Below are 15,273 nucleotides of genomic sequence, written 5' to 3' on the forward strand. Positions count from 1 at the left end.
TCCCCTCATTTTCAGCATTCACACAAATTGTGGGAAAACCTGCCAATTTGTGTTTTTCGCTATGTATTTTCAGAAAACCCATCACTTAACCCTACATTTTTGATAATTTACAAGTGTGATAATTAAGCATCAAATGCGGGTACAACATAATACAGAATGGCTGAGCGCTTTGTACCTTGTAGGTTGGTGGCGCCACAGAAAAGGCCTGGCTCGCGCAGCTGCACTAGTCGATTTCAGTTTATTTTCATTAGTGTCATATTACAGCTGAATCTAATAATCTCAAGTCATTTTTACTGCAAATGTTAGTCCAAAATCAGAAAAAGCAACCTCAAGCTAGCAAGGTTTGGAGGGGGATGCGCGAGCTAGCATACCATACGGTGGCGTATCAATACAACAGCATAAAGCAGGCATTATCAGTGTCAGAAGTAGACAAATTTATGGGCGCCTCACTTGCTGTTCACGGGTGGTCTCGGATAGTCAACCCTGCAAATTGCAGGGATCTACTCTATTTTTAGCTTGTCTTCAAAATAAGTATCCATTTTAATGGCTTCCAGTGTTCAGGAATCCATAAATTCTGTCCATTTGCATTTCCAAATTACATTTTACAGCACAATGGAATAACATCCACATACACTTGGGAATTATTAACCTTTTTATTCAATTAGAATACATCTTTAAATTAGATCAAAACAGGAACAAAGGCTGACGTACAAAAATATAGAAGACAATTATGAAGTGCCTCGATGCCACATATACAACAGGAAAGTATTTTACAGTAACAAAAATCAAGTGTTGGGAAACAAAACACCATTTTTAACAACTCTAAACAGCTTTTTCTCTCGTCGCTCCACGGACACTTCACTGACCATCAATAACTGCTCCCTCACGCTTCACACAGCTCATCGTTTCCCTTTGACCATACTTAAAACATACTGTACTCTTTCTTTTTTACCATACTGCACGGATAACTACCTCATGGCTTATTTCGCGCAACAAAACCAACAGACCAGGGCTGAAATCAAATATGTACATTTTAAATTCCATCCCAACTATTACACTCATTAACAGCAAACAATCCAGATTCTTCGCTTTTCAGTTCTGTAACATCTTTTTCATTTTACTCCAAATTTGCAAGGAGGACATTCTCGGATTCAGTGTGTGATTAAACGCAATTATGACCTTTAAGAGTTACAACAATGCCCCCTGGGGATCAGAAAGAAACATGCTTCTGTAAACCACCGCTTGTTATTACCACTAATATTACAAGTCTAGTTGCTCTGTGGAGTTTACTGTGAGAAAAAGGTCTCACGACTGTTAGAACTTTGGTCCAAACTATTCACTATTCGCACACGCGCGCACACACACACACACACACACCAAGAGGAGTGCAAGAAAGATGTATTAGTTGTAGGATCAGTATGCACCAGCAGGAATTGTTAAAAAAAATCCCCAGCTTTTTTCATTCACTCATTCTCTTCACTGACGTCCATCCAACCTGCAGGTGCGTAGAAGCAAGGTGAGCATGTGTGTCATTAAATAAGACATTTGCCAATGCAGTGCAGCAACTCCCTTTTAAAGACTGCATCAGTAGAAAGTTCCAAATGTTAAAATAAAAGGTTTCCTCCAGAGTGAGAAGAAAAAAAACAGTTTTTAGACCTCCCGGTTGTAAAAAAAAAAAAAAAAAAAAGGCACGGAGGGTGGCCTACAGGTCCTCTGTGTAGATGATACAGGGACTAGAATCCTCACTGGACTCCAACTGGACTCTGGAGACGAACCAGCGGCGCGCGGTCGTAGTTTTGTAAGAGAGCGTGGTGCGGTAAATGTTCTTGGCGTTTTTGGGGTACACAATGGTGGTACTCTGGTAGCTGATGGCCTTTTGCCTCGGCTCCAGGTACACTTGGGACTTGTAGCTCCTCCAGGTGCAGTTGGGCACCGCCACCACAGTCTCGCTGTAGGACATGGCCGTGGGGACGGACACGCAGTAGACGTGGTCTCTGTAATGCTTGTCAGAGTCGTACCGCACCGCTGAGGTGCACCTGCAAGAGAACATTGCGACACGTTTAAGTCCAGGATATACACAGTGGCCCCCACTTATGTTGACAAGCCATCTATTTCCACCAACTTATCACGCTGTTTTGCTCTTATTACTAAAAAGTGCCAACTTGAGTTAAGTCGACATACATTATCGACCACTTTGACATCAAATTTGAGACCTAAAGGGCTCATTTCTAGGAAAAGTCATTCAGTTTCCGTCAACATTTGTCTTACTATAGACGTAAACTACACTTAACTACACTTTGTGCAAAATTCCAGGTCGCAAACAGGAAATAGAATTGAAATTCCAATTCCATTTGATGTTGGGTTATCCCAGAATCATGCGTTATAGCATCTCAGCTTTGTGATATACATGAAAAAGCGTATTACAGCTGTCAAAAATAGCGTGCTAACGGCGGTTACTAATTGATTTAATTAATTACATAAACTTTTCAGTGTAATTAACACATAAGCATAATGGCAAACCACAACTGATCAAAGACTGAGGCAGTGTAGCTCCCCCAGAGTCACGCAGAGTCTGACGCTTTATAACTTTATTCTGACCTGAACACATCAACAGCAGTACAATTCCAACACCATGTATGTATCTCCAACTCACAAACACTTCTCTAGTCCCTTCATCGTCGGAACGGCACTAGAAGACTACGAGATGCATTCACAGACACTCTGAGCATCACCACAACGTCTCTATTATGTGTGTGTGTGTTGTCTAAACATAAATACTAAAAAAACAATGTGGATATTCTTATCACTCACTTTGTGCGTCCTACAATGTGCTGCATTTAGAATGCTCGGAAAGCCCTGAAAATACACTCCATTGAACACAAGCTCTCATTGCTCATAATAACACAGTCAAAGTGTGATTTCAAATATGCTGCTACCATTAAAGACACTGGTGTTAGGTAAATAGATGGTCAAACGTGTTGTCTTTTAGCTTGATTTACATTTTCAGTTAATTTGGAGCTGTTATGGGGTAGTTCGGATTCTCTGACATGGAGTTGTATGACATCCCCATCAGCACTGCAGCGACTTAGGTCTCCTAAATCCAGTTCTGGTCGGATTTCGGTGATGAAGAACAAAGCGCGAAGCGCAGCTATGAACAGTTGACCTTTTTTTTAACATAAGTATCCGCTACAAGTAAAAGGATAACTTGTTATAGATTTCGGCATCTTACCGCAGAGTTAGTTTATCCGTAACGGGAATTATAAAGATGATCCGTGTGTGGCTGCCGACATCTGTTCACTTTTTTTATGTCGCTGGTGCAGCACAAGAGCAAATCAGGCGGGGGCTTAATGTCAGCTGACTGATGTCATGTGACATCTACGAAGTGACGATTATGTGCGTGACACGTGACCAACACTACCTTCGCGGTCACCGAAATGGGCACCCATGATATAGCATTAGGGGTGGGGGAAATTATCGATTGTTAGATGCGGACATTGACAGTTATTGATTCATAAATGTCAATAATCCATGCTGACGGAACAAAAAGACGGAAAGCGGAAGTGCTGCCCGGAAAGCTTATGGTCGTGCACCCGCTGGATTTAAAGCGAGCGTATGGAAGCACTTTGGCTTTCACGTAGTTGAACGTAAAAGGGTAAAAGAGCTGGACAAGAACCAGACAATATGCAAGCTTTGTCATACAACCTTAAAATATTTTGGGAACACGGCAAAATATGAGAAACCACAATATATGAATCCACATGAACCAGGAGAAACACCCAGCTGGAGTTGCTGCCAACCAGAGAACTATCGCGCATGTGATAAATAATATTCCACCCAACTTGGAAAAGGCGAAGCGATTCACAAACTCTATTGCAGCTTGGTTTTGCTGGTTATTGATAATACGCTGACGTCTGCAAGCATTATTCTTGGAGGAGAGCCGCTCGTACAGAAATCTTGTTATTTTGTATGAAAGCTGTTTTTGACTTTGCTATACAGCAACAATATTTTTAGTTTGAATTTAGTTTGAATTTAGTTTGAATTCAGAAGTCTATTATTTGTGAATAAAGGCAGATTTTTTTCTGTTAAATTTTCAGAATATGCTATTTTATTCATTTTATGCACGCTGCTACTGGCGTACTTTACTTTTCCTGCTGTTTGTGTGCAATGGGAAATATGTTGGTAGATGCAACCTTCCAATTATTAAAATATAATGGAATTAATCTGTTTCATGTTTATTTTAATTTTGGATCGTTTTATCATCGCATCTCAGGCCTCGCAGGCCTCTGAATCGTAATCGCATCGAATCATAAAGTGGCCATATTCGGGTTTTATGTAAATATTGCTGTGTACCCTGTTTGTAAAGTATCTTTAGGTATTTGTTAAACGTGACAAATGCTTTCTCTGAATTGGAAATGAATGAGTGAATGAGTGAATTTAATTCCACTTCCTGTAATTCCAATTCAAATTATATTCAACATCCTGTGGGGTGGAGCAAATTCAATTCAAACTCCACCTCTTGAAATGAATTGAAATTCCAAATTCGGAATTTTGCACATGCCTGACACATGGGAACTTCCTGTTCAGTAAGAAGCAAGCTTCAAAATAAAAGCATGGAAACAAAATGCAACCATTTCATTTGTTTTTTAGATTGTTAGCCACCCGTGGTTAGCCACCGGAAGATTTTCACTTGTAGTCAAGACAAAATTACCGCCTCTCAACCGTGTACAACTACTGTACGACAAACAGTCTTTCACTCATGCCTACTTGACTTCCTGCTCTGGTTTGGGGTCGACCTCGATGCTCTCGCCATAGAAGACAGGGTACATGCGAGTCCTGGGGTCCGTGCCTGTGTTGTTGAGCAGCAGATAAGGCAGCTGGAAAGAGGAAACACGACGTCACAAACATTTCACAGATCCCGACCGGCATGCCAACGTGTCCCCGCGCTCAAAGAATTCCAGTAAAAAATGCCAGCATGGTTGTGGGGGCTTAAGCAGAGCCAGCAACTTAAATTAAAACCACTGCAGCCCACCATGTCAACAACGTTTTTGAGCCAAATGTAACAATTTCAAGACAGTTGAGTGAGACAAAGGCTCCAATTGTGTGTGTGTGTGTGTGTGTGTTGCAGATGTTGAGCCTACAGACAATATAGACATACATGTCGAGCGCAGCTGGTAAGCAGGCTGACGGAGACGTTGAGAAGCTTGACTGGACTTTGGCTGCTAGCTCACCATGACCACACGTGGCATTTAAAGACTTTATTAGGAAAGATGAAAGCACACCTCCCAATATTTGGATGTGATGTAACCTGTCTGATCTGATGGTTACTCGTCAAATCCTTTTCAGCTCTTGACAAAAAAAAATGTAACTGATACAACTTGTCATCCCAATACTGTGGTGCTGTTTATTTACTGTGTGCACGCTGGCAAAAGCAGCATGAGAGCAAATTATTGGACATTAAACATAAAATACTTTGCTTCTACTATTCAAAGTATGGTGGGAGTATGATGTGGGCTCACAGCAAAAATTGTAACTAGTAAGGCGCTGAAAACAGATTTACCATTTGTTTTGTCTTTCAGTGTTGCCGTACCATGCCATGAGGGGTGTCCAAAAGTGCAGCGTGTGGGCCATTTTCAGCCCGCAGCTCATTTCAATTCAACATTAATGATGAGATTAGATATTACGCTAATTAGCTCTTTTTATATCTTAGCATCTCAGTGGCTTTTAACATGTATATTGGTGCCTAGTGGGGCATTTTAAGAAGTTGATTTTAATAAAATACTCCATAAAACTTAAGGTGTGTACAGGTTAAATTATCATCCTTTTCCTCTTGGCTGAATGACGATCATTGCTCACTACAGTCACTCTATCCTGCTTTGACACACTGAGAAACATGCCCATCTCCTCAACTTCAGCAGGCGTATGACTGATGTTATTCAAAATCAATAGGTTCATGCCATGAGGTGAGCCAATGGTGCCTGAATGCGGATGTTAGTTCAAACTGATACTTTTTTTTAAACATTTATCCTATCCTTTCTCACCTGAGAGGTTGGGTTGGGTACACCCCTGTGTGTGGCTTGTTGTTCTAACTCAGTACAATAGATGGCGTCATAACTCTGCTTCTCAACACAACCTCATACGCACCTGGTCCGCCAGAGAATAAGAAGATGTAGCAAGAGGGAATTCAGTGTTGCTGGTTTAGTGACTAGCGTGAAATCTAGCCTCTTTTTCTGGTCTTCTTGGACTCTAGTTGGAGACTAATTTGAAAAGAACGTAATCACGCTTCTGTACTGCTGTGGCGTCCCCCTCCCCATCTAAGGCCATGTCCACGCAAACACGGATATTTTCAACATTTCATTTACATTTCTCCAAAAATAATATCCATCCTCACAAGTGTTTAAAAAAAATAAATCCACATAAAAAAACATTCAGTGGCTGTCATGCACGTTTGTGAACGATTTTAACGTCATTGCTTGATGCTCAGAAAGTGGACATGTTTGGGAAACCATTGTTAATGCATTGTTAACTTATTTCTTTTCTGTCAAAAATGCAATATAATTAGCGATCGGTCTGCACTGGTCTTTCGCTTTTAATCTGCGGCCAAGCCGCTAGACCACTGAGCTGTGACTCCTGTGCAGCGGCAGCAGACAGATGCTGCAGTGAGGATTGATGGCTGTCTATGCATGTGAGCCTGGTAAGCCCCCATCCCCAGCTCCTCTCACATTACACCGGGAGGCAGTCACATGCTGTGGCTTGGACGCAGTTAAGCGCACATGCCAGGACAAGGACCGGGCGAGAACAGGCCAAGGGCACAGCAGATCAGTGCATGAGGCTCGTCTTACCTATGCAATCATCTCACTATCTTCTATGTGCAACATGTTGAAAATGTTTACGTGCAAGCTTCCATAATGTTCATAGCTGCACCGCTAATTCAGAAGTGGAACATTCCAGGTATTTCTACAATGTGTGCGAGCGCTTCATCTTGTGCAATGCAAACACTTGTGAATGGAGGTTAGGGGGGGCCCAAGTTTGCACACAAAGACTCGAGCCCTCCTGGAAGCACATCGGTGCCCAGGAAAACAGTCTGCTGCTGAGAAAGAACAACGCAGGGCCAACTCAAACATTTCTTCGAAGAAGCCTCAGTCTGTGGATTTTCATTAGGAGACAAAATAAAGTCTGATGCATGTCCTCCATTTAACAACAGTCGGGCTGTCTGAGCATTCTGTCCATGTTCACTTATGTAACAGCCTCTAACGAGACCCTGCACCTCAAAATAGAGCTTGGGGATTGTTCTTAGGTGGCATAGAAAAACAACACAAAAATAGAATTGGAAAGGATACATATAGCTCCCCTTCAACCTGCTGCAAACTTGCACTCGGGCCCTAATGGCACTGATGGAAATGTCATTCTTTACACTTTGCCTGCAGACAAGCAACAAAACTAAATAGAATGAGCTTAAAAAACAGAAACCACAACAAGAAGTCCGGCTCTCCGAAGGATTAGTGGGTATGTGTGTTTGTGAATATGTGTGTCTGTGTGTCATTAGACCTTTTAAAAGCCAGCTCAACCTGTGCAGACACGTTCCCCCGACTATGGGAGTGACCCGGAAATCATTTCCGATCTAATGAGCCTTTTTGCATCGCACCGAATAATGAAAATGTGCAAAAATAATATGAGGTGTGCACCAAAAACCTTTTGTCAGTGAAGACACCTATTGGATTTAAAGTGGATCCTCGCACAATCAAGATTCACGGCCGTGCAAATTCAAATTTTTGGTCCGTGAATGATTTTTCTCCAAAAATAGTCCATTTCTTTTCACAGAAAACATCTCATTCATCATAAGCCAGTAACATTGTATACATATGATAACACGGGTAGTAAAGTGTGCAGCATACATGCACCATTTTTAGAAAAAAAATTTTTTTTACACGTTTATGTTTTGCTCAGCAGTCCTTGAACGCACCAGTTTGTCTACAGAACCACTAGCTTCGACAATCACTGACCATCTTTCTCATTCATTAGCTGAAGGACTCATCCATTTTACATTTTAATGCATTAAATGTGTCAGGTTTAGTTAGGCCTTAAACCTAGATTGTGTTGGTGTTGGTCCAGCTGTCAAAAATTTACGTTTTTATGTCACGTATCAATAACTTGTGGTTTTTCGCCATTAGCTGGTGGTCCTGGAACATAACCCCCCAAAAATGTGAGGATCTACTGTAGATTACAATACTCACTGAAGGAAATAAGCAGTGTCAGTGTAATTTCACCATATCCATCCATTCATCCATCTGTCTGTATGCTGGAGCCTATCCCAGCTAACTTGAGCCGAGAGACGGGGTACACCCTGGACTGGTCGCCAGGCAATCGGAGTAATTTCTCCAAAGAATTCCACAATATATTTAAGTTGTATTGGGTGCGGCGACCACTCCGCTAAAATCCCACATGAGGTCGCACACTACACTAGTAGCTTCTGGACATCACCTCAATAAACTGCTTCAAAATCCACATTCCACACACCCTGACTTGATAATATACACAAAGTAAACTGCAAAATAAATATCACATAACATTCAAATATTGTTTGTTTTATGCTAGATTTATAAATTGTTGTATTTTAAATGCCCTCTTCTATACCCAACTAGTAAACGTCTCTCCATTTTCTATACTGCTCATCCTCACTTGGGTTGCGGGTATGCTGGGGCCTATGCCAGCTGTCTTTGGTCGAGAGGCAGGGTACGCCCTGGACTGGTCACCAACAAATCAGAGATGATAAACTCACCAAATGTTATAAGCGCATTAGTGCAAAGTGCATGACAATACATCTCATTTCCATAGTTTGCGATGGTTATTTGTTAATGCTGACCAATTAGACCAGAATACCAAAGAAATACATGGAGTACTATTACGACATGGGTATTACAGCACATCATAGTAATCTTTAGAGTACTGATGGCATCAGAGCAATCTGATTGGATGGCTCAATGATGTTGGGATGCAATGTCATACGCCTTCATCTGCATCCAGAGGGGGTGTCCAAAATGTGGTGCGTTTACAAAAGCATGTCTTGTATTGGCCCCTGTGCCATATTGTAAAAATGAATAATTGAGATATATGCCTTTTTATGTGCTTTTTTACACAGACAAAACAGAGTCAGTCATTGATGAGTGCTTTTAGAAGGGGGAGGGACCACAGCAGCACTCTGATTCTTCATGGAGAAGAGCGATATGTGCTTTCATGTGAGACTCTTCCAAAAGTCTTCACTAGATTTGTCGCTTTTTTGAAAAACAGTACCTAGAGCAGTCTGATGACTCACTAAATATAGCAAGAAAGGTACCAAGTTGGCGGCACTCATCCCTCCTGTGCCGTTTTCGTATTCTCTGGCAGGCCAGGTGCATTGTAATGTAGTATATGTTATAATGTATAAATGAATGAAAATGTTACAAGTATAGACATCCCTTGCTTACGCGATTCCCAAGATGTTGCGTGCTTGGGTTTGAAAATGAAACTTTCCTCAACAATTCACACTTTTTTCCCCAAAGAGTCTTTTAAGTGTTGGCTTCTAAAAAGTGAGTGACAACTTGTTTTTGATGAACAAGTGAACTCCTTACTCATTCACCACAAAGTAACAAACTACTCCTGACCCAAACACACCGCACACGTCCACTGGTGGACCTAAAAAGACAACTGGCCACAAGGCAATAATAAATGGCTGCACTTTTTGCAACTGATACTGGACACTATATGATGAAACTTTCTCATCTTACTGGGGCGAGGGTGTCAGTGGGACCCACTTTGGAGTCCCCATAAACCCATTTAAGTCTGTTGCAGTAAAGCAGGCATTTAACTTGGTGAAATCTGACCAATCAATCACAGCTAATCACAACAGCGTCATGCTTAATATTGCAACTGCAATGTAAGATGAAGCTGCATCTTACCAGTTTTCCCTCCCTGCTGCAGTCCTTCTTCCAGGCTGCCTGCTGGTTCTCCACAGGCGTCGTGCAGCTGCCGGAGCGTGACTCAATGAGAGCCGGAGACAGGGAGCAGAAGGGCGGACTGGGGCTGGGTGGCAGCCCCGAATCCGGACTGTCAAGCAGCCCTTCCCGGTTCTTTCCTTTGAGACTTTCATCCATCGCTTGTAAGTGGAGGTGTCCCACCATTTCTGGGACGATTGCAGAGTAGAAAAAGCGCAAACAACAAAAGTCGCACTGTAAAGGACCTTTTTCTCTCTCTCGTCGAAACTTTTGCGTCGAAATTAAAACACTCCTGGGCCAATTTCTTCCAGATGGCTTCTGCGAGAACACGGGTATTAATGCATGTAGCTGTTTTTTTTCATTAAAAAACTTTTGAAAAAGGCAAGGAACATTAACTTTACCTGCAAATATTGCCGTTGAAAAAATCCTCATCCAGGGTTGCACAAATTAAGTTTCCAATGCTGGCAGAGCAAAAGTTTTATACTGTGGTTGAACAAAGTCAACGTCACACAGCTCTGCACAACAACGTTCAAGTGGACGTGCGTCTGACGCACCTCAGGATGAAAACTCCACTGCTGGGCGCGTCACCGCCACGCTCAAAGTGTGCGCGCGCGTTTGCGTGCGTGTGATGTGTGCGTGGTCCTTGGATCCAGTCCAGTGCCTATGACGAGGAGCACTACCACGTGTGGCCAACAGAGGACGCGCATGCCGACGTTTCTCCATTTTAAAGGTTGTTTGTGTCATCTTCTACGTCATAATGAAACACACAACATGAACGTCATAAAGACATCATGGTGATGATTCTGTTTCGAACAGTAAAAAAAAAACTAGAAATGTGCTGATGGTGGTATTGAACTGATACTTGTTACTTGAAATTGGTCAAGCTTCTTAAATAATTATGTGATTTTGCCTTTCATTTGTTGCTCATGATTTGTAATCTGAATAAAACCCCGTGCGTGCGGGTTTTCTCCTGGTACTCCGGTTTCCTCCCACATTCCAAAAACATGCATGTTAGGTTAATTGGAGACTCTAAATTGTCCATAGGTATGAATGTGAGTGTGAATGGTTGTTTGTCTAGATGTGCCCTGCGATTGGCTGGCGATCAAGGTCAGCTGGGATAGGCTCCAGCATACCCCCGTAACCCTAATGAGGACAAGCGGCATAGAAAATAGATGAATGAAACTCATAACAAGACAGGGGAAATGCAATCTTTGGGAAAAATGGCATTTAAAACATTTGGATGCACGCACAACACTAAAAATACGTAAGCATATCTGTATGTGGAATTAAAATACGGAACTGAATAAATAATATGTGCTAATATGAGCCAGTTTAAGTACTTCAGCAATATCTATTCTATTTATATCTAACTATTTTATCACTATTATACACAGGGTCGGACTTACTATTAGGCAAACACAGAGCAATTGCCTGGGGCCCTGAGATTTCCAAGGGCCCTCAAACATCTCATAAAATGTGATTATTGATTATTTTCTTCCTTTAAAGGCCGTGGCCCGGTGCCGGGCCTTGGGTCATTTGGTACCGGGCCGCACAGAAAGAAAAAATAGTTTACATTATTTCATTTTTTTAATGTTTTATTTTGAAAAAAGTGGCCGGATTCTCTCTGGTACATCGTCTCACTTGACGCATGTCCATTGTGCGTGTGCTAACTTTATCTCATGCTGCACAGATAGACTACTACCGTATTTTTAGCATTTTTCTTTCACCTCATATTTGGTCTCAAATGCTGATACTATGTGGGAATGCATAAAGGTAAGTTTTGATGATCTTATTGAGTGCTAATGTGCACATTTGTCTCAAGTTAATTCATGCTAGCCTTTTACCACACACGTTGTGACGTTCTGCAGGACGGGAACGAGTGTTCCCTGTCCTGCGCTCTTATTTTGGCGGGCTGTGCCTTCTCCGGGGCGGAAGAGGCAGCCGCTTCTCGCCTGGTGGCCGCGCACCTGCGGCCAATTAACATTAATGGCAGATAAATGGCCAGTGCGTTCGAATGTGCGGCGCTGGTTCATTATTATTGTCTTTGCTATCCATGCTTCTCGTCTCCAAGTCAGTGCGGTAACTTAAACAATTTACTTACCTGTACTTGCACTTTTGTCACAGAGCCTTTCCTCTGTCGCCTTTTGTTTCTCCTGCTTATGTAATTAAAGTACCCTTACCTTTTGCACTCCGTGGCATCGTCTCTGCATATTGGGGTCCAAACCACACCGAGAACGTGACACACGTCAAACAGCCATGTAATACTCTCTCTGGAAAAACTTGGCTGGAACTTGAACCGGTGGATGGTGGGTCGGCATTCATTTTGTGCTTTTAATTTGATGTTATTCATGTCTTAGTTTGACACAATACATAATAAATAAGATAAGTTAGATCGCTATAATGTACGAACCCACCCCACCCCACCCCCTCACCCGGTCCGCGGGAGATTTGTGGGAACACAAGCCGGTCCGTGGGTCAGAAAAGGTTGGGGACCACTGATTTAAAGTACATACCACTCTTTTAGTCTAAATTCACGTGCTTAAAACTACATGAAAATGCATAGTCTTTCATAGGTGTTTCGACCGCTGCCCATCCATTCCCATACAATGGACTGTTCCATGTTACTGCGCATGTGCGGATTCATTACGGAAGACGGGAAGCAAACTTTTTGGTGCAGATTTACCAAAGTGGAGCGGAGAAGAGAAGGCGAGTAGAGAACAAACAGTTTTTATTAAAACTATTGAAGGTGTCAACCGTTTTCACAGTCACAGCCAAGGACACTGAAATTGAATAGGACTGGTATGCGACATGTACTTCCGTAGTTTGCCCTGTGCAGGTTTGGCCGCCATGATGGTGAGCAGAATCCAGAAACATTGCATTGTAAACATGTCCTCAGCACAGTGCTCAGCTGTGAATTGCTCTCATAGACTGTCATTTTTCAAGTTCCCCAAAAACAAAGACAGGTACAGTACATGTCATAAAAATGTGGCAGATTTATAACACTGGTTGTAACAAAACAGGACAGTGGACTCACAAAGTGGACTCACAAAATGTCTATTGTGTGGGACAATATAGCTTTAAGCTAATTTCTTTCTCTGGATTATTAGTTGAATTGATGACAAGTCAGTCATGATGATGATTTAGAGCAGGGGTGGCCATTAAGCTCCCCTCCTGATTCGTGCTTGCTCCCTCGCAGCGTTTCAAGCTACACACGAAGATGCAACTTTCATCTTTATTATTGTGATTATGGATGAACTAACTCTGCGGTAAGATGTCTATATCTATAACAAAAGTTATCTGTTCACTTGTAGCGGCTTGCTACGTAGAACAAAAGTGTATTGTTTACTGGCTTTGCTTCGCGTCATGAACTCTACTACAGAAATCAGTGTTTTCTACACGTTCTCTTCTTAAACTATTATTTCATGATGAAATTACAAATATGCCCATTGGTGAAACCTTTTCAATACGTTGCCTTGACTTCGGCTGCATTGTCTTTTGAATAATCATTTTAAATTCTTGTATATCGGTAATGTTTGATAGCAAATGCTAACTGGATGTAATACATGAACTGTGTGCCCTAATGAACGTTACATAGCTAATTTGACTGACATGTTACCAGTACTCGGGTTATGTACACAACTATTTAGGTGTTATGTGTAATTATCAAATATATATACTTTCTATATTTATAGTAGTAGGTAGATCTTTGGGTCTTGGTCATTTTAAAAGTAGCTTGCAGGCTAAAAAAGCGTGAGCACCCATGATTTAGATTATAGTCAGGCAAATGTATTAACAATTAAGTTATTATTTTGTATGTTGATTGTTAAGCATTAGGAAGGAAAAAAGTCAAAGAAGGAAAACATTTATTTTATATATATATACACAAAAATTCATTGTGTTCAGTAAATAACATTCATCCATTTATTCAAAGTGCACACATAGCGTATAACTTTATTTGATACTCAGCTCAGGCCTAGTGAATACACTGTACTTTGTTGTCTGCCGAGCCCCGCCCACCTCTCTTGGACTCTCTGCACACTCTTCCATTCATTTGCAACTGAATCGACAGTCCTATTAAATTCTAGTGTTCTTGGTTACAACAAACAGATACACAGCAGGCAGCACCGCTACTGTCAGTTTCAGCCGAGGAGAATGCAGTAGATGAAGCTGAGAGTGACGCTTTTCATCACAAAGATGCGCTTTTCAAAGCGGTAAACTATATTAGATGTCGCTTAATGTTCTTATCAATTACAGTAAAAGCATATTTCTCATATTTACAATTGTTAGAAGATGATAAACATTAATATTTCAATTAGTTTTGGGGGGGTGTATAAACATGTAACTAGCGACTTAAGCTGACAGATAACTCACAGATTTCAAAAGCACGAAAAACGTGGCCTAAATTCCATACTCACATTTTGTAAAAAAAAAAAAAAAAAATGGGGAGGGTCCCAAGGACTAGGTTTGCCTTGCCCAAATGACTAAATACGCCCCTGATTATAAATGTATATGTTATACATCTGTTTGTACAATGTTCATGCTAGTTTTATCTATAATATACTCAATACAGAATATAAAGAATATCCCAGAGAACAGTGTACAACTGACATACTACATGCAACAATATCCAGTATCAATATAACAATATCAACAATGTAACTATATGAATCAATCCGATACGGCTCTTACCCTTGGTATCACTTTTTGGTTCAATCTACTCACCCTGTACTTCTAATCCAACTGTGTTACCATGGTATCATCCCATCATTTTGGGATGGTGTTAGATAACTAAGTGTATAAAAACACTCACAGCCAATTTACTTTCAGTCAGAAAGCATTAAGTCTCCCCGTGGATTATTAAAGGATTAGTACAGATATCCTTCATAAGGGCAGCACGTGTGTGTACGTGTGTGTTAGTCTGGGATGGTGTATTTAAGGACTGGGTGGGAACGCCGTGCATCCACGGTTTACTGAATGACTAAATTGCACATACACGTGCGCACACACACACACACACAGAAAAAAATGAATCCCTGTTGACAGTGCCCTCCCCATGTTTGGCCTCTCTCTTCATACTCTTACAAACAGCAGCTCTGCCAAAAGACAAATCAGAATCCAAATAACAGCATGTGAAGCAGGCTGTGTGCTTTTAGTGTTTGATTGTGTGATGGTCCAGCAGCTCTCCATGGTAAGGAACATTGCCAGGAGCTCATGTGTGAGTGTGTGTGTTCACTTCTCATAACAAGTGTGGAAGATACACCTAATGACACATTTGCTGAGCTCTGTGTTTTTGTTTGGGATCCAC

At 41.5% G+C, this 15,273-nt stretch overlaps 1 protein-coding gene across 1 annotated transcript; it reads right to left on the reverse strand.

Annotated features, from left to right (window-relative positions):
- Positions 1 to 242: 242 nt before the first annotated feature.
- rflna (refilin A) lies at positions 243 to 10,522 on the reverse strand. The gene is made up of 4 exons (XM_054774988.1): positions 10,370 to 10,522; positions 9,933 to 10,286; positions 4,765 to 4,874; positions 243 to 2,036 (listed from the first exon to the last, which is right to left on the reverse strand). The coding sequence occupies exons 2-4, from the start codon at positions 10,152 to 10,154 to the stop codon at positions 1,703 to 1,705; spliced, it is 666 nt and encodes a 221-aa protein (XP_054630963.1). The 5' UTR covers positions 10,155 to 10,286; positions 10,370 to 10,522; the 3' UTR covers positions 243 to 1,702.
- Positions 10,523 to 15,273: the final 4,751 nt, after the last annotated feature.

Source organism: Dunckerocampus dactyliophorus, chromosome 4, assembly GCF_027744805.1.
Source record: "Dunckerocampus dactyliophorus isolate RoL2022-P2 chromosome 4, RoL_Ddac_1.1, whole genome shotgun sequence".
Taxonomy (NCBI): domain Eukaryota; kingdom Metazoa; phylum Chordata; class Actinopteri; order Syngnathiformes; family Syngnathidae; genus Dunckerocampus; species Dunckerocampus dactyliophorus.